This window comes from Carettochelys insculpta, chromosome 5 (genome assembly GCF_033958435.1).
Source record: "Carettochelys insculpta isolate YL-2023 chromosome 5, ASM3395843v1, whole genome shotgun sequence".
NCBI lineage: Eukaryota > Metazoa > Chordata > Testudines > Carettochelyidae > Carettochelys > Carettochelys insculpta.
This window is the reverse complement of record NC_134141.1, coordinates 128,243,419-128,262,459: the sequence shown is the minus strand read 5'-3', so window position 1 is coordinate 128,262,459 and position 19,041 is coordinate 128,243,419. Positions and strand designations below refer to the sequence as shown.

The 19,041-nt window shown below is 56.7% G+C and overlaps 1 protein-coding gene across 2 annotated transcripts in view; it reads right to left on the bottom strand.

Moving 5' to 3' along the window:
• Positions 1 to 2,622: 2,622 nt before the first annotated feature.
• LOC142013901 (phospholipid-transporting ATPase ID-like) overlaps positions 2,623 to 19,041 on the bottom strand; it is a 127,761-nt gene continuing 111,342 nt past the window's right edge. For both annotated transcript variants that reach the window (XM_074995894.1, XM_074995895.1), the window contains 4 exons: positions 17,207 to 17,452; positions 14,147 to 14,285; positions 7,640 to 7,770; positions 2,623 to 5,811 (listed from right to left, as the gene is read on the bottom strand). In XM_074995894.1, coding sequence (XP_074851995.1) covers positions 5,596 to 5,811; positions 7,640 to 7,770; positions 14,147 to 14,285; positions 17,207 to 17,452 — 732 coding nt within the window. In that variant the 3' untranslated portion in view covers positions 2,623 to 5,595. The remainder of the gene's footprint in view (positions 5,812 to 7,639; positions 7,771 to 14,146; positions 14,286 to 17,206; positions 17,453 to 19,041) is intronic.

Sequence of the window (19,041 nt, the reverse complement as noted above, 5' to 3'; positions counted from 1 at the left end):
GGGCAGGTGTGTAGCAAAGACGGAATAACCTCCGGGCAGAGGCGGTGGGTCCTCTCAGCGCTCAGCGCACAGCGGAGATCCTCCAGACACGGTGAGAAGCTGGACTGAAGTCAAAAGGGAGGGACCCCCAGGTCCCTCTTTGTGCCAGTCCATGCGGAGGGAATCCCATTGGTCTGGCTGTGAAAAGCGTGGCCGAGACCGCGTCTGTCCCAGGTCTGTGCGGGAGGCGCCAGGGCCCACGCTCCCGATGGAAGGTTGGCAGGAAGGTCTGGTCAGTGGGGTTGGGGCCTCCCAGGCATCATTGTCCCTGGGGTGTTTCTTGAGGGGCGAGTCTCCCCGAACAGCCTTTCCCAGCCCCGCTGGCGAGCTGTGGGTGGGGTCACGCCAGGGGCCGACCATTGCATGAGACACATGGTCACATCTTCAGGTAAGAAATAAACCTGCCCACAAGCAGCCCCCTCCCTGGGCCCTCTGTAAACGCAGGACACGGAGTGCAACAATCCCACAACGCCACACCTCGCCCGACAGTCCCAGCAACATCCAGCCGCTGCGTGGTGGCGTGTGCGTTACAGCACTTCAGCACAGACCCTACGGGTGACGCAAACCAGGCTGGCTCAGGACCTGGGGCTACACAGCTGCGTCTGTAGCTTTGTTTTGCCTGATGAGACCCAGCGCCCCTCCCCTCGCCCCTGCTCTGCTGGAAAGGGCCCTCCCAGCCCCAGTCTCTCGCAAGCCGCTCCCCAGAGCCTCCCGGCCAGGGACAACAGAGCGACCGGAGACCAGCACAGGCTGGTGTAACCCACACACCTAGGTGTGGTTAAGTGTGCCATGTGGGGGGTACCTAGCCCACCTCACAGGGAAGGAATAAATGTCCTCGGCAGCCTAAGCTGAGAGCGAGCCAGTCTTCAGCTCAAGCTGTAGAGGTGCTTGCACTAAGTGCCAGAGGTCCCAGGTTCGAGTCTGCCTGGGGGCAGCTACACAGGCATTGGGCAGGCTGGTGACCCTGGGACACCATGGGTGGATACCCCACCCAGGAGCACCGTGTCCCCAGAGCAGGGCTGAGCACAGAGCCCTGCCCAGCAACCTGCCGCCTCGCGCGTCCCACGCCTGGGCGTGCCCAGCTGAAAGAGGACAGACGGCGAGGGGAAAGCGATGGGCAGGTACTTCACCTTCAGCCCCAGCCTGCAGGGGAAGGGTGGCTGTGGGCGCTGGGCTCAGGCGCCAGGCCATGGCTCATCTCCTGCAGCATAACAAGGAACTGCCCCACCCTGGGCCCTCTCCTGGCCTGGGATGGAGTGTGCCGGGCTGCACTGCCAATGGGAGTGAAGGGGGCAGGCGTGAGCACAGCAGGGGCACAGACTGGGTCTTGACACCCCCGGCAGCGCTCCCTGTCTGCTGGGCGCTCGGGGGGCGGCCCCAAGAGCAGCGGGTGCCCCAGCGGATTGGCAGAGCGCCTGCGCCAGCACTGTGTCTCTACAGGTGGTGGGCAGACACATGTGCCTCGGTGCACAGAACATTCATTCCACCCTGACGGAGGACACAAGCGGGAACCTGCCCCTGGCTCCCCCTCTGCTGGGCACGGAGCAGGACGAGGCTCGCCAGCCAAGCTCGCTGCCTCACCCCTGGCCCAGCCCACTGCCTCCAGCCTGCATGGAGCGCCCCCCACCTGGCTGTGCACCCCACAGCCCAGCCCCCGTGCTGTGCAGTGCCCCCAGTCGGGCTTCAAACCCAGCGCTTCCAGGGCCACCTGGACCCAGCGCTCACAGCCAGGGGTGGGGCTTCCACAGGCCCCACCCCCAAGCACTGAGTCTGTCCCCAGCTGCAGCAGGGCCTGATCCAGGGGCTTCCCAGCAGGGCAGTCCCACCAGGAGCCCACCTGCACAGGCACACAGCCCAGCCCCCAGTCTGGAGGGGAAACCCTGGACCCCCAGTGCCCCATCCACTGCCCCTCCCCCAACTGCCTCCACCCTGCACCCTATAGCCCCTCCCTAGTGCCCCGACCTGACCCTGACCCTCCCCTCTCCCCCCGCATGGTGCAGCATCACCCACTACCCTGGTAACACCTCCCCTTGGCTCCCCTCTGCCCATGCCAGCCTTCACCGCAGAGAGACCACACATCCCAGTGGGCCAGGCCAGTCCCCTCCCATGCCCTGGCCCAGGCGGCCTGGCTGTTACAGCACCACCGGGTACTCGGCGGCAGCCGACGGGCAGCTGGCCAGAGCAAACGGGACAAATTCCTGGAGGTGCCCAGGAAAAGGGGAGCCCACGCGGAGGGCCCAGGGGACATTGTGGGTGGTGTGTGGCTGAAGGGCAGGGCAGGCTGGCGGGGGGTTGGGGCAGTGGTGGCCAGCCCCACTGGACACAGTTTTTCCTTCCCTACCCTGCTGCCTCCATCACCCAACCCACCACTGCCTCTCACCCCACCCCACACTTCACAACTGCCCACACCCTGCTCCAGTCTGGCTCCATTGGCCTCCACCGCCGCGCTGGGTGGTGTGAGACTCAGACTCAGGCTACTGGCCCCACTGGCTCACTGCGCCGAGGCAATGGGCGCTCGCTTGCTCCTTTGCACCAAACTCCACGCACGCATGCGCACGCCTGCTCGTGCACCAAGGCCAGGGAGCACGTTGCACGTGTGTCAGCCCAGGGCCCACGCTTTATTTTTCCCACTCACTTAACCAAACAGGGAGCCCTGCATGTGGGACGCCCCAGCCAAGCTCCACCTGTTACACAGTGGCCTTGCCAAACCATGGCGGCATTTGCCATTAAAGCGAGTCACCAACTGGACCGTCCAGTGTGTGTCTTATGCAGTATTTGCAAGTCCTGCTCCAGCCCAGGGCCCAGTAGGGTGTGTTGTCTGCAAACCACACCAGCGCTGCGTCTTGCGTCCTGGAGCGGCTGCCCTGCCCTGTCTGTTCGGCACCGTTGCCCACGGCACGGCAGGCTGGGCCTTCTGCTGCGTCAGCACACCAGTGTGAGCTCCCTTTTCAGTGCCCTGGGAGGCATCCTCCGACCAGCCTCTGGGAAGTGGCAAGCACGGCGCGGCACAGGTCCCTCCCTGTGGGGTCGGACGTGCTCCACCCCCTGCAGCGAAGGGTTAGCGTGAAAGCAAAGGCTGTGACCGCTAACAAATCCCTAGAGCCCAGGTGCCGTCGGCAATCGCTCTACAAGCTCTGTGCCCAGAGGAGAGCCCCGCCAGCGGGCGAGCACGTGCAACTCCCCACCGTGGCAGCTGGAACAAGGAGCCCCGCAGGCCGCACGGAGATTAGGGAGACCCGCTCAAGTGGAAATAGCAGCAGCCCATCGCAGTGACACGTCCCCAGTGCCAGGCCCTGGGGGCTGCCACCCAGACCTCGCCACTGCTAACCAGGGAGTCTCCTGTCACAAAGAGGAGGAACCGGTACTCAGCAGGCTCCCCGCTCGCCTCCCCCTGCCAATCCTACCGCTGGGGCTGCTGAGGTGCTGGTACTCGGTACCAGCAAGTACCGGCAGAAGAAAAGCCCTGCTGCTAAGGGGAGAATTGCTGAGGAATCCCAGCCCAAGCAGGCACAGATCTAGGCCTACGGCCCTCTAAGTGCACAGAGCGGGCGGCCGAGTCGCTCTGTCCTGTGGGCAAGGCAGCTCCAGGCAGGCGGGTAGGTAACACCAGTGGGCCTGATTCTCCACTCCCGCATGTTGGCTTTACACCAGGGTAGTTCCATTGAAGCCAGAGGTACAGCACTGGTGTAACGGACTGGGTAGGGTGAGCACATGGCACGCTTTGGAGGTGGGGATGAGGCCTTCCTGGTGCCTGAAATATGGCTGTCCCAGCCAAAATGGGCCAGATGGTCACCCTGCAGGGCAGCAGCTGCACCAGCTCCTCCCAGCTCCCCCAAGCCATGGGGAGCCTGGAACCAGGCTGCAGCCATGCGGGTCCCGCTCCTTATTCGCTTTCTCCACGCCTCTCATAACCAGCTTTGTAATGATTCCTGCCATCGTTTGCCTTTCCGACTGCAGCTTCACCCTGCGGGGATGTTTTCAGAGCACTATCCACGATGGCTCCAAGATCTCATTCCTGACGAGTGGTAGTTAAACTAGCCCCCATCACACTGTATGGGTAGTTGGGCTGTTTTTTCCAATGTGCGTTACTTTTCGGTTATCCACATTACATTTCATGTGCCATTTTGTTGCCCTGTCACTCAGTTTTGTGGGATCTTTTTGAAGGTCTTCACAAGGTCTGCTTTGGTCTTAACCATCCTGAGCAATTTAGTGTTGTCTGCAAACTTTGCCACCTCACAGTTTACCCCTTTCTCCACATCGTTTATGAGTAAGTTGAATAGGCTCAGGCCTAGGACTGACCTTGGGGAACACCACTAGTTAACCTTCTCCATTCTGAAAATTCACCATTTATTCCTACCCTCTGTTTCCTGCCTTTCAACCAGTTCTCAATCCATGAAAGGATTTCCCTCTTATCCCATGACAATTTCATTTACGTAAGAGCCTTTGGTGAGGGACCTTGTCACAGGCTTTCTGGAGCTCTAAGTACACTATATCTCCTGGATCCCCTGGCCCATGTGTTTCTTGGCCCCTTGAAAGAACTCTAACAAGATTTCTTCTAATGATTTCCCTTCACAGAAACCATGCTGACTTTTGCCCAACAAACTATGCTCTTCTATGTGTCTGACAATTTTATTCTTTACTATCGTTTCGACTAATTGGCCAGGTACTGAGGTTAGACTTATGTCTAAATTGGTTCAGGAAAACTCTGCGGACACCCTAGCCTGAGCCTAAGAAGCTTTCTTCTAACCCCTCACCCATGCAGCTCAGGAGGCGAGGGGGACAGAGGCAGAACGAGGTGGCTGGTGGGGTTCAGGCCTGGGTGTGCAGAGGTAAGGCTGAAAACTGCCCATCCCACCAGCCCTGTGCCACGCAGGGAGGCTCAGATTCTGCCATCAGAGGCTCTCATTCAGCTCTCCTGAAATCCATGGGAGTTGGTGTGTGCCCAGCAAGCTGAACTCTGCCCCCAGCATGCCCTGAAGGCAGGGGGCTGCGCTGGGGGCACTGGCCTGACCTGAGCTACACCTGCTTGGAAAGGAAGGACACATCCCACTTCAGACTCTCCCAATGCTCCTGGACATTGTGGACAAAGGCAACCTAGTTACTCCGATTGCAAAGACTCGGGAGCTGGGCCGCAGCCAGCCCTGTGGTCAGCGGTGAATGGGGCCCTGAATGGTTCGAGGCATAGAAACAGGCCTAGTGTATGGCAGGAGCTCCATCAGCTGTGTGGTGCCTCCACCCCGACTTCACCCTGCTCGGAGGTTGGGCAATGAAGCAGCAGCATCAGGGCGTTCCCCTGCTCGTTCTCTCTCCGCCCATGCAGGGCCGGGCAGGTAGGTCTGTGCTGGCCTGCCAGCGCCAGGCACTGGAGAACCTTGACTCATCCTATTCTTTCCAGCCTTGCCCTGCCTCCCTGGGAGCAGCATGAGCCCTTCAAGCAGGAGCTGGCATCGAGGGAGAGCCTGGCTGGAAGGAGAAGGCCAGAGCCCCCCAGGCGCAGCGGAGCAGGAAGCCCTGGCTGGGGCACAGTTCCCACGCTGGCTGCCTGGGCGCTTTCCTTCACTTGCGTCTGGTCTTCTCGCTGTTGGGTGAAAACGTCCCCGTGGTGGCGAAAGGCAGCTTGGGCCGCATGTTCCTGCCGGAGGTGATGAGTGCGCCGAAGCCGTGCTGGTGCGAGAAGGCGTAGCCAGAGCGGCGGGTGCTGGTACGGCGCAGGCGTGTCTTGGGCATGGGGGGCAGAGGCCTCTTCTTGGCCTCTCTGATCTTGCGCAGAACCTGCAAGCAGAGAACATCCAGCTCAGCCAGCAGCGGATGCCGTTACCCGCCAGCACAACCGGGCAGGACGTGTTCGACAGGCCTGGTGCAGAAGCAGAAACCCGCAGAGGCTTTAACTGCCCCCACGGCAGGAGCCAGGCTGGCTACAAAAGGCTCCCAAGCAGCTCATTGCTCCCAGGCTGCCGGGCTAGCCTCTGCCAGCCGGGGGGCACCTTCTCAGAGCCAGCCTGGCCATAGCACAGGCCCGGGCTAAGAGGTCTGGAGAAGCTGAACCTCTCTGCACCTTCTGTCTGAGGCCCAGAGAGCTGCAGGAACTTGGCCCCTCCCAGGGTCAGATCTACCCCCAGCCAGAACAGCCCCCATAGCAGGCAGGTCACGTCCCACCTGCCCCATGGGCCTTGCAGAAAGCAAAGTGTGATGGCTAGAGGGAACCAGGCCCCAGCCCGAGCCTGATCCCCACGCCTAGCACAGGCCTCTGATGAGGAGTCCGGGCCTGGGCCGGGGCCAGCGCTGTACTTCAGTAACCTGCTAAGCCCGCCCGCTGCCCACAGACCCCCGCCCTGCCCTCCTCGGCAGGGAGGCGTATCCTGGGGCAGCCCCTCGCCTGCCCCGCTAGCCTCCAATGTGCTGTGGAACCGCCCCCTCATCCAGCGGTTCCCAAACTGGGGGTCGCAACCAGGGCTCCTGTGAGCCAGGCACCGTGCGGATGCTCGGGAGAGATTCCAGTGCCACCGGCTGATTGGCAGAGAGCTCCCAGCCAGGCTCTCCTGGTGGTGCGCAGTCACACAGGCCTCGGTGGGCACAGCAACATTTATTCTGCACAGGGAAGGGAAAAAAAGTCCACCCTGGCTGGAAAAGCATAGTGGGAACCTTGTTTGTGACCCCACTTCCAATGGGGTCGCCAGCACCAGCATTAGACTTGCTGGACCCTGGGCTGGAGCCCGAGTTCCATCCCTACCCAGAGCAGCGGGGCTCAGGCTGTGGCCCCGTTTCTCCCCCCATGGCAGTGGGACTTGGTTTCTGGCCTCCTCCCAGGTCTGCTGTCAGAAGGTGGCTGTGGTGTGATGCAGTTTGAGACCTCCTGCCCTGGTCTAGCTGTGTCACCGCCCCATCACAGGGGGCCTCTGAGCACCTCTGCGGGGACAAGGCCATGGGCAAGGGTCATAGCCGCACAGCCTGGCTCCAGGGGGTTTAGCCCTCAGGCTGGCGGAGCACGTGAAGAAGGGAAATGCTGGGAACAGCAGCATTTAGCAAACTGCTGGGGGCAGGAGGGGGCAGAGGCAGAGCATTTCCCGCAGCCTTGTTGGAGGGGGCTCTCCTCAGGGCATGGCCAGCCTGCTGTTCCCATGCCTGGAGCCCTCTCCTGCCTTTCCAGCCCTCACCCAGCCCCGGCAGAAGCAGCCCTGCCTCGGTGCCTTTCCCTGGCGTGGGAGGGGCTGGCTCTGGAGAGGTGGGTGTCCAGCTGGCCCAGGGAAAGAGAGTTCTGCACACCTGCACGGCAATAGGGCAGCTCTGCTGGCTGTGAAATGCTTGGGTGTTTTGTCAGCAAGCCGCGACACTTAACCCTGCTCCTAAAAATAGCCCTGCTTCCTGGCTCCCCACCCCGCCCAGGCCACGCTAATCCTCAGCACAGTAATCTGCTGCCCCAGACCGTGTGAACTGGCCGAGCCCTCCTTCCCGACAGGGGGTCTGTGGCGGGAGCCCAAGGCCACCTCCCCACCGAGCATCACATGGGAAGCTAGCCCAGCCCTGGGCCCTAACTCTGCCTGCTCTTGGCTGAGGCAGGCCGGGAGAGCAGAGCTCTGAGGCTGGTCTCTTATCCCCTTACTTTGTCACTGACTGTCGGCATTAGCTGAGCCTTCAGGAACCGATAGCCGACCACGGGCAGCACACACAGGATGATGCTGAGGAAGATGGCCAGCCACACGTTGGGTTGACTCAGGGTGTTTCGAGCTGTCCCTAAAAACAAGAGCACAATAAAAACCGTAACAGCAGCATGCGGCTGCCCCTCCCTGGCAGCACCTTTCATCTGGAGGGACCCCAAAGCACTCAGCGAACAAACCGGAACGTGCAGGTTACAGCCAGGACTTCACTGCAATATGAACACTGCACTGAGTCCACGGGGGAGGTTAGGGAGGCTCAGAGGAACTGGACTCGGAGAGGATGCCAGCGTTAACGGCGCTGTGCAAAAAAGCAGGGGTCTTTAAGGACTGCTGGGGATCAAGGCCTCAATGTTCATCTCCCCCACAGCTGGATGTCCTCCACCGGCCCTTCCCAAGGCATTAGCTTGCTAGGGACTCCAAGGGAGAGAGCCACCTCTGAAGCAGTGCCCTGGGGCCTTTTAAATCACCCTGTCCCTGGGCAGCCGCCCCTCTGGCTCCCCAGGCAGAGGGGGCAGCAAAGCACGGCCAGAGCAGGGCTGCCACCAAAGGGGAGTAAAAAGCCAAGCGTGTGCAGGCCAGGCCGGCGGCCAGTTCTTACTGGAGTGCTGCACTGGCCCCCCATCACCAGCGCCTCCCTGCTGCGGAGTAGGCTGTGGAACCAGGGCAGCACCCTGATTGGAAGTGGTGTCTACTCTACGCAGGGTTCACAGTTTGGGCCAACGGCTCAGCACCCCCTATCCACACTGCTCCAGCACTTGTCCTTCTCGTCCCACCTCCAGGAGACGTGGAGAACAGCCAAGCCTCACCTAAAACAGCTCTGCCATTAGCTCCCCTCCCACCAGCTTCCTTTCTCAGAACTCAGCGTGCCCAGCTCTCAACCTCTCTTTGCAAGCCAGGTTTGCTACAGCTGTGGTTTGTTCTCCTCTGGATTCCCTCCGTGTGCTGCCCAGAACTGGACATGGCTTCCAGCTGAGGCCCCGCCAGTGCCAAGCGGAGAGGACAATTACCTCCTGTGTCTCGCCGACGACACTCCTGTTACTACACTCGGAGTGGCATTAGCCTTCTTTTGCAACCGCATGCCATGGTTGAACAGCCTCAAGAGCCCCTTGATGCTTTTCAGCAGTGTGACCATCGAGCCAGTTATTCCCCAGTTTGCAGGTGTACATTCAATTGGTCTTCCCAGGTGAAGTACTTCATACTTGTCTTGAGGGAATTTCACCTTATTAAATTCAGCCCGATTCTGCAATTTGTCAAGGTTGTTTTGAATTCTAATCCACTTTGCCAATTGCTTGGAACTCCTCCCAGGTTGGTGTCATCTGCAAATTTTATCAACACACTCTCCACTTCCACTGAGTAGTACTGGACCCAGGATTGACCCCTACCACACTTCACTAAATACAGCCTCCCAGTGTGACGGTGAACAGTTGAATTCTTTGGAACTCTTTGAGTACCACCTTTCAAATAGTTGTGCACCCACCATATAGTAAATTCATCCAGACTACCTTTCCCTCGCTTGCTTTAGAGAAGGTCCTGGGGGACCATGTCAAAAGCCTTCCTAAAATCAAGCTATGTATATTATATCATCTACTGCTTCCCCACCCATTAGTCCAGTACATTTGTCAGAGAAGGGAGTTAGGCTGGTTTGTCATGACTTGTTCTTCACACATTCATGCTGGCTATTCTTTATAATACTTTTATCACAGAATCATAGAATCCAAGGGCTGGAAGAGACATCAGGAGGTCAACAAGTCCAGCCCTCTGCCCAACGCAACTCCAATCAAATAATCCCAGCCAGGACTATGTCAAGCTGGGACTTAAAAACCTCTAGGGATGGAGATTCCACCACGTTTCTTGGTAACACATTCCAGTGCTTCACCACCCTCCTGGGGAAATAGTTTTTCCTAATATCCAACCTACACCTCCCCCTCTGTAACTTCAGACTGCTGCCCCTTGTTCTGCCATCCATCACTAATGAGAACAGCCTCTCTCCCTCCTCTTCAGAGCTCCCTTTCAGGAAGTTGAAGGCTGCTATCCAATCGCCCCTCACTCTTCTCTTCCGCTGACTAAATAAGACCAAGTCCCTCAGCCTCTCCTTGTACGTCATGTGTTCCAGCCCCTTAATCATTTGGCCACTCTCTGCTGGACCCTCTTCAATGCATTCACACCCTTTCTATAATGGTGAGTCCAGAACTGGACGCAATACTCCAGGTGTGGCCTCACCAGTGCCAGATGGAAGGGAGTAATAACTCCTGCCGTCGGGGCCGGGGGCTGGACTCGATGGCCTCTCAAGGTCCCTTCCCGTCCTAGTGTTCTATGATTCTATCATTCTCTAGATCTGGTGGAAATGCTCCTCCTAATGGACCCCAATATGCAGAACAAGCAGAATGAGTAATAAATGCCTCAGTCTTTTTGAAGTCAACAGATATTAGCTCTCTGTCCTGCCAAGCAGAGGACTTATGCTTTCCTTCCTCTTTCTCTTGCGCCTAACATATGTAAAGAGCCATTTCTGAATGCCTTTATGCCCCTTGTCAGGTAATTCATTTAGTGCCTTAATATGTCTGATTTTGTCCCTGCATTCATGTGCTACTCTTTTCTACTGCACCTTAGCAATTCATCCACATTTCCACTTAGTGTCAGATTCCTTTTTGATTTTCAGGTCACTAAAGAGCTCCTCATGGGACCATATTAGTCTCTTACTATCCATCACAGAGTCCCTTCATATCAGGATACTTTACACTTGTGCCTTCAATTTTGTCTCCTTGAGAAACTGCTAATGCTCCTGAACACTTTTCCCTTACATTTTCTTTCCATGGGACCTTACCTACCAGTTCTCTGAGTTTGCTGAAGTCTGCTTCACTGGTATCTATTGTCCTGATTCTGCTGCTCTCACTCCTTCCTTTCCTTAGAATCACCACATCATCATCATTTCATGATCACCCACACCCAGATTCCCTTTCTCCTCTAGATTTGCTACCAATTTCTCCCTGATGGTCAGAATGAGGTACAGAATAGCCCATCTGCTGGTTACCACTTGGCCCTTCCTGAAACAAAAGGTCCTCCACAAGACTTTGCAAGACCTTTTTGGGAACGTTATTGTGATGGACCCCCTACACTTTATGGAAAATGGGTTATGAATATGCATAACTCAGAGATGCTTTGGACAAAATGTGTTTTGCGGCCTATGGTTTTCAGTGGTATAATTTGCTGGATCTGTAAATGTGTATCATTTTTGTAGTCATAGGTATTTGGGTCCCAGAAGTTTGTCTCTGTGAAGATGTAAACAGAAGGGGTGACTACCCTATTGTTAGAGCATGTTAGAACATATTATTGTGAGGGGGTAGCAGTACTTAGCTAACAAAAGGTCTTAGTGGGTGTATATCCACGGCTGAAGAATTTGCTGTCTACATTCAGAGTCACAAGTAGGCAATGGCAGATTGTCACATGAATGAAATCACCTGTCACCGTCCTTTTTAGGCAATCTCCATCTTGGAGAATACTTTGACACAAAGAGAACAATGGAATTCCCTCCACAGGGGAAAGTTATAAAGATGGCCCTGAGGTTCCTCCATCTTTGGTCTTCAGCCTGCCTTGGAAAATGCCTGACACACCCTAAGGAGAAACGGAAGCACTTTACAATTTACTGGAGACGCAAGACAGGTTAAGATCATTCCTGACTTGAAGCTTTCACCTGACATAAAGGCAGCTGTTTAGAGTAAGACCTCACAAGAATAGAAATAGCTGTGCATTTTCTTTTTTGTTGATTCAGTAACTCACTTTGATTTGCCTGTGTTTATTTACAACCACTCAAATCCCATTGTTTTGCTTAATAAAAACTCTTTTGTTGAAAATCAAGCCCAGTGCAAATTGTTATTATCTGGGGAGGATGCATATCCTACTTTCATTGATAGAGGGGGGTTACCCAATGAGCCCCCCGTGCAAATCTTTTGCACAGAGAGAGAAAAATCTATTTGGGGTTTTGATCCCTGCTGGGGGTTGTTTTCTCAGGAGATGTGCCCTAGAACTGCATCTGCCCAGAGGTGTGGTTAGACAATGTCTGCATTGCTCTGCATGGGGATGAGGGTCGGTAACTCCAGTTCTGTGCCTTGGCTGGGGGAGACCAGAGGATCTGATTCAGCAGGGCAGGGTGGTGGGGAGCCCCAGACAGCAAGAAGGTGGGTGTCAGTGGCCTTGTCAGCACACCAGGGAACAGCCCAAGAAGTGTTCTGTGATCTCACCCATCACACTTATATTTTATTGTAGGTGTCAGGGCAATTAAAGACCCCATTGCTACTATGTCTTGTGTTTAGGGTGTTTTTGTTACTTGTTCTAGAACTGCCTCATCCACCTCTGCTTTGTGACCCGGCAGTGCATAATAGACCCCTCCGTTGCCGCGACATTACCCTTGTTCTCCCCAGCTTTTATCTTTACCCAGAGATTTTCAGCCGCTCTGCCTCTCACTTCCTCTGCTCCTCAGACGAAGTGTCGAAAGCCTGATGTGTAGTGCAATACAACTTCCTTTTCCCTGCCCGTCCTTCCTGAACAAGTTTTTCCCCTTGGCATGAATAATCAAGTCATGAGACTTCCCACTGAGTCTCTGTGATGCCAACTGAGTCACAATTTAATTTATGCCCTAATATTTCCAGTTCATCCTGTTTATCCCCCAGATGCCTGCACTTGCATGTAGACAGCTCGGATGCTGAGCAGATTGCCTCACAGATGTCTCTCTTGTGGCGCTGGCGACCCTTCTGTAATTTTCATATCTCCCCGCCATCTAGCTCTCTGCTACAGCAGCCATTTTCTCTCCTTGGCATTTAAACACAGATGGGCAGAATGGAGCTTGGCTTCATCTTTCAGCCTGGAGGACTACAGGAGCCTGTGATATAGCAGTGTGCATCTCTGACTGGCGATGGACGGTGTCTACCCTGCAGGGTTTTTTCAATGTTCTAATGTCTAACTAAGTAATGTCGGAAATCTGCATTCGTACAGCCACAGGGTTGTGAAAGGAGCCATCACGTGAGCTGCTGATAGTTGTGCTTTGTCCACACACATTCCTTTTCGATTTTAAGTTGTCCACAGAGCTGGACTAATTATTTCGAGGGAAATGCCCTCTTACCTCGAATTACCCTGCTTGGCCGTGCAGATGCTCTGCGGGGTGTGGGGGAGGGAGGGAGGTTCGAAAAAACCTTTTTTTCTGAAAAGAAAAAGGGCCTAGTGTGGACAAGCCCCATGGGACCAGCAAACCTTCAGACTTCCACAACTAAAAGACACTCCCTGCTGAGCTCTCTTGCTGTTACAGACAGAGATGTGCTGGAGCAGGTGGGATTATGTGACGCAAATACCTTCACTGTGGGCCATATGTAATGGAGTTGGGGGAGTTCATGTGTGAGTCAGGCTGGATGTCCGAGGCAAGCAGCAGTTCCCAGTGGCTAAGGATGACCCTGGGGCTACAACTGGCAGGTAACACCTCTGCCTGAACAAAGAGCAGGGAGGAGCTGAGCTGGGTTTTGAATCGGGGTCGGCAGTTAGAGGCTAGGAAAAGGGAGAGCTGGAAGGCAGCCAGCCTGAGGAGGGGGAAAGCTACACCCCAGAAGGGCACCCCTCAGGGTCTTCCCCCCAGAACAGGTTGGAAGGACTGTCTCTGGCTGCTGTGCTGTCGTTTCTGTGAGAAACTGGGCATCTGTTGTCTAATAAACCTTCTGTTGTACCTGCTGAGTGAGAGTCACCCCTGCCAGCGGACGGGGTGCAGTGCAGGGGGACCCCTGAACCCCATCACACCATAGCCCCTTCCTTTCATTCACAGTTTGTCCACATATGGACTCTCTCTGATGACGCTGGCTCCTGCCTGCACGTGCTCACAGACTCTTGTGCAAAATAATGCCAGTCAGAGGGCTGCTCACAAAGCATGCGCCACCAGACTCATTCGCTATTTCGATGGGTCACTGCACGCCCAAGTCAGACAGCACTGGCACAGCCTCTCTCCGCAGCAGGGGACCATGCCTCAGTGCCTTCCAGTACCAACACACAAGCTTGTTCGCATAGGAACAAACGTATTTGCCCAGACAAGCTTCCCCCAAGTGTTTGTGGGGCCCAGACTCCACCCAGCTGAATGTTGGAGAACAGCTACAAACAAGAGGCTGCTATAAATCCAGCTTGATGGATCTACTTGGAGGAGCGTTTACAGACATGTGCAACGTTCAGCGGGCGACAAGATGTACGCTTGTGTACAGGTGTGCGTGAGTGTGCACGGTGTGCCGGTGAGTGGGTACATGGTTATGTGTATGCACGAATGTGCACCACAGACAATGAACCTATACTGGTGTAAGTACCTGGTGTGGACAAAAAGGACCCACAGGGTGCTATCGCCCCCCGGCATTTCCTGAGCATGTCCTGCGTGTGCTTCCACCCAGGGAAGGGCAGCCCCTCGGAGAGGCAGGAGCTGAGCCGGTGCTTACCAATGAAAGGGAAGGAGGCCGTGAAGATCAAGTACATGCCGTCACTGTACATGGTGAAAATGATGGCAAAGTACACGGAAAGGCTGCCCCAGATGAAAAACTGGTTCACAGCTGTCCAGTAAGCAGTGTCCAGTCCAATCTGAAAGGATAAAGCAGTGCAGCAGCAGCTGGTAAGGGCTTGAACGAGCCCCCAGCCAAGTGCTGAGTACGGGCGGGCAGAGCAGGTGGCTCCCAGGGGTTGCCCACTGCCCCAGGGTGGTGCTTGTTCTGCCAGCTATCTCTCTGACGCTGCTCATTGCTGTGGCCAGGGCCTACTCCCAGGAGAAAGGCTCTGTGCTCCAGGCTGGTACAGGCGACCACGTGTTTGCTCCCTGTGGCTACCTGGCCATCCGAAAGCAGGGGGAGGAGCCATTATGGTCCCAGTTTGCATAAAGTGGGCAGCCTCCAGCTAGGGAGATGAGAGTGGCTCTGCCGTATTCCCCAGCCATTTCAAGCACTGCCCCATGTCACCCAACCCAAGAACCAGCAAGGCAGTGGCTCAGCTGGTCCCTTGGGCCAGCCTAGACCGATGAGTCCAAGATCACAGAACCATTGATTTGTGGGGCTGGAAGAGACCTCGAGAGGTCACCTAGTCCAGTCCCCATGCTCAGGGCAGAACCAAGCCCCACCTAGAGCACCCCGACAGGTGTTTGCCTAACCTGCTCTCAAACACCTCCAGGTACGGATATGCCACACCCTCCCCCGCTAACAACCTACTTTACAATCCTGACACCTGGGTAGAATCACAGAACCACAGGGACCGAAGGGACCACAGTGGCCATCTCGTACAAAACCAACGAGAAGTCCTGTGGCACCTTGTAGACAAATGGATCTATTGGAGCCTAAGCTTTGGTGGGCAAGGACCCGTGTCGGCAGATGCCTGCCCGCGCGGATGGGTCTCTGCCAACGAAAGCTTAGGCTCCAATAAATCTGTTAGTTAATAAGGTGCCACAGGAATTCTGGTTGTTTTCGTGGATACAGACTAACACGGCCACCCCTCTGGTATTCATCTAGCGTAAGTTTTTCCTGCTGTCCAATTTAAGGCCACTGTTTCCAGTCCTGTCCTCTGTGGATAAGGAGAACAATTTACACGCCCCCTCCCCATCTTTATAAAGGTTTGATATACTTTTCCACTCTGTTATCACACCCCCGCCCCACCCGCTCAGTCAAACAAACTCCGCTTTCCCAGCCTCTCCTCACAGGGCACGTTTTTCTAAACCTGTAATCTGTTCTGCCGGCCTCCTCTGTCTGCTCTCCTCTGTGCACATCTTCTCCCAAGCCGGCTGCCCAGAACTGAGCACAGCACACCGGCTGAGGCCTGTATCAGTGCTAAGCAGAGCAGAAAATGACGGCTTGTGTCTTGTTTATGGCACTCCTGCTAAGAGCCCAGAATGCTGTTTGCTTTTTTGGCAACGGTGTCACCCTGTTAACTCCGGCGCGGTTTGTGCTCCACTCTGACCCCGAGATCCCTTTGCGCAGGACTCCTTCCGGGGCAGTCCCTGCCCGCTGCTCGTGTGCAAGTGACTGCCCCTCCTAAGCGCCGTACTTTGCATCTCTCCTGCTTGAACTCCGCCCTGTTTGCTTCAGACCATTTCCCCAGGTTGTCACAACCATTCGGAATTCTAACCCTGCCCCAAAGCACTCGCCTGCCTGCCCCTCCCTGCAGCCTGGCACCCTCCCCTCCACAGGCTTTACCAATGAGGTCTGTGTGCCATTGGCCAAACCCGCTCTGAAGCTGTGGAGCAGTGCAGGACCCAGCACTGACCCCTGCAGAATCCCACCCTGCCAGCCTGACTGGGAACCACTGGGAAGTCCTCTCTGAACACGCTTCACCAACCACTTGGGCTCCCAACTGGTTACATTCGATAGAGCAGGTTCGTCCAGGTCTCGTTTCCCTGGTCTGCCTAGACCATCTCACAAGCTTTTCAGACATTGAAACACACCATTCCTATGGCTTTCCCCTTCACAGGCCTTGTTCCAACAGCCACAGGGCGTTGAGGTGAAGGGGAAGTTCACCCACTCACAGCAGACACCACTGCCCATGCAAACAGGCAGTAGATACACTATGCTGTGTCTCAGCTCCCTACCTGTAAAATGGGGATAAGAGCTCCCTCCTCTCCCACTTCAGTCTTTTCTGTCTGTCTGTGCAAGGCCGTGTAAGGCTCAGGAGGGCTCACACATCATGTCCCCAGTACTGCAAAGACTTCCCCTCGAGCAGGCCCGCTGACAAACTGAGCAATGCACGTGTCCAGTTCAGTCTTTGCTGATTGGGCCCCAAGAGTATGCACAGCACCTAATGCAGTGTGCCTGGTCCCTGAGCGTACGCACAGCACCTAACGCAGTGCGCCTGGTCCCTGAGCGTACGCACAGCACCAAACGCAGTGCGCCTGTTCCCTGAGTGTACGCACAGCACCTAACGCAGTGCGCCTGGTCCCTGAGTGTACGCACACCACCTAACGCAGTGCGCCTGGTCCCTGAGTGTACGCACAGCGCCTAACGCAGTGCGCCTGGTCCCTGAGCGTACGCACAGCGCCTAACGGAGTGCGCCTGGTCCCTGAGCGTACGCACAGCGCCTAACGCAGTGCGCCTGGTCCCTGAGCGTACGCACAGCGCCTAACGCAGTGCGCCTGGTCCCTGAGCGTACGCACAGCGCCTAACGCAGTGCGCCTGGTCCCTGCGCGTACGCACAGCGCCTAACGCAGTGCGCCTGGTCCCTGCGCGTACGCACAGCGCCTAACGCAGTGCGCCTGGTCCCTGCGCGTACGCACAGCGCCTAACGCAGTGCGCCTGGTCCCTGCGCGTACGCACAGCGCCTAACGCAGTGCGCCTGGTCCCTGCGCGTACGCACAGCGCCTAACGCAGTGCGCCTGGTCCCTGCGCGTACGCACAGCGCCTAACGCAGTGCGCCTGGTCCCTGCGCAAACGCACAGTGCCTAACGCAGTGTGGTGTCAATCCCTGCTGGGGCCTTGGGGCTCCCATAAGTCGGTAACTCGGGACCGGTGAGTGGCCAGGCGCATTACCTGCACAGAGACGACGATCAGCAGGCAGGTCTGGGCCATCAGGGCGAAGGACTGGTAGTCTGCAATGGCTTTTCCATCGCTCCTGATGGTGTCGTGCATGGCCCCGTAGGGGACGAAGAAGAGCACGAGGGAGCTGTAGATCCCGTGCAGCATGCACTTGACGAACTCGACCTTGTTGAAGTAGAGATTCTGCTGCCCGGGTTCATAGAGGTGAGGGAACAGCAGGCTCCAGCGGTCGTCCACATCCTGGAAACAGGGGAGACCAGGGCTGCCACTAGTCGCATGGGTCCCTGACCCCTCTCTGCAGCTGTCCCCGCTGTGACCTGCATAGCCCCGGGACGGAGACCCACTCCACCGGCTGCCAACGGGCCACCTCACCAGACGCCTTGGGAGTGTTCCCCAGTGTGGTGTCCCCTCCCAGTGCTGCTGCATGGCTGCGGGGCTTACGAGGAGCGCTGCAGCCCCACCTAGACAGCGTGCAGGAGGGAAGCAAGGAATGAAAAGCAGCTGTGGTTGCTTGATGTCCATGACTGTCGGAGCCCTGCACCTCTGAGCCTCTGCACTTCCCTGGAGTTTCCACGGGCATAGCCGTGAGGGGCAGGCAGGGCTGGGTGGCGCACTGGTACATGGCTAGGGCAAAGGCCACAACGCACACAGGCTCAGCAGGCCGGAGAAGAGAGCTCGACAGGAAACGCCCCACAGAAAGGGGCAGGCACAGGGCCCGAGCCTGGAGACCCCACGAGCACTGGTGAAGCCATCTCTTTGGTCTTCACAGGGCCTAGCACGGAGAGCACATGTGCCATACGCCCACGGGCAGCGAGAGAGGGCCAGGGGGTCTCTGGGTGCAGACAAGGCTGCCCCGGGCAGCAGCACGTTAAAGGCACAGTCACAGATGGAGGGCCAGGGAGAGAAGAGATATCTGTGAGTTCTAATCCCAGCAGCGCCTTCCGGCCCCCAAAGCAATGACTGAATCTGACCAGGCGGCAGAGTCTCACTGAGTGCCGCCTTCGCTGGGTGCGGGGGGCAAAGGCAATGGGTGGGGAGGGCTTTCGTCAAGTTCAATGCAAAGAGAACTCCCCACAACAACCCGGGCCACGGGCCCCAGAGGGCATGGACATGACTGCGGAATTCATCCCCTGTGGTCCCGGCCCAGCCTCTGGCAGCTGGAGGCTGAGTGGTACCCAGGGCTTGGGCAGCAGCTCAGGCCATCTTGGCAAACAGCCATTGATGGACCCACCCTCCTTCAACTCACCCAGCGCTTTTCGCCACCCATGTGCATGTTTGGCCTTCACTGCATTCAGGTCCCCTTCCCCAGAACAAAGCCCAGAATCTGCTGGGGCTTGGGGAAGGGCAGCAGTGCGGGGGCCAGAGCTTTATGCATAGTAAGGAGCTGAGATCTCAATGCACATAGGGCAGAGGGCAACCCCAGGAACTGCACTGGGAACATGACCCAGTGACCCATATTACCAATACAGTACCAAGGATTCATTTCATCTAGAGTTGCTGGTCACACTCCAAGGGGTCCTCCAGCCAGACATCCAAGGGCCAGATCTCAGGTCTGAACCACCTCAGCTGTTCACAGCCCAGCCGAGTTGATTCAGTCCTCCGGGACACCACCAAGAATGTCCCATTCCAGGCCAGTGACTGAAGTCCTGCTTGTGGGAGGTTTGCTAACCCAGGGGTGAGCCGCACAGATGACCTTAAAACTTGGTGGGGTAACATCGGGAGCACTCCAGAGACCAGAACCAGGCTCTACAGAAACTGCTCTAAGATTTTACATAGGAACAGGACTGCCCGACCAAAGGGCCTGATCACACAGCACCCTTTCTATAGCA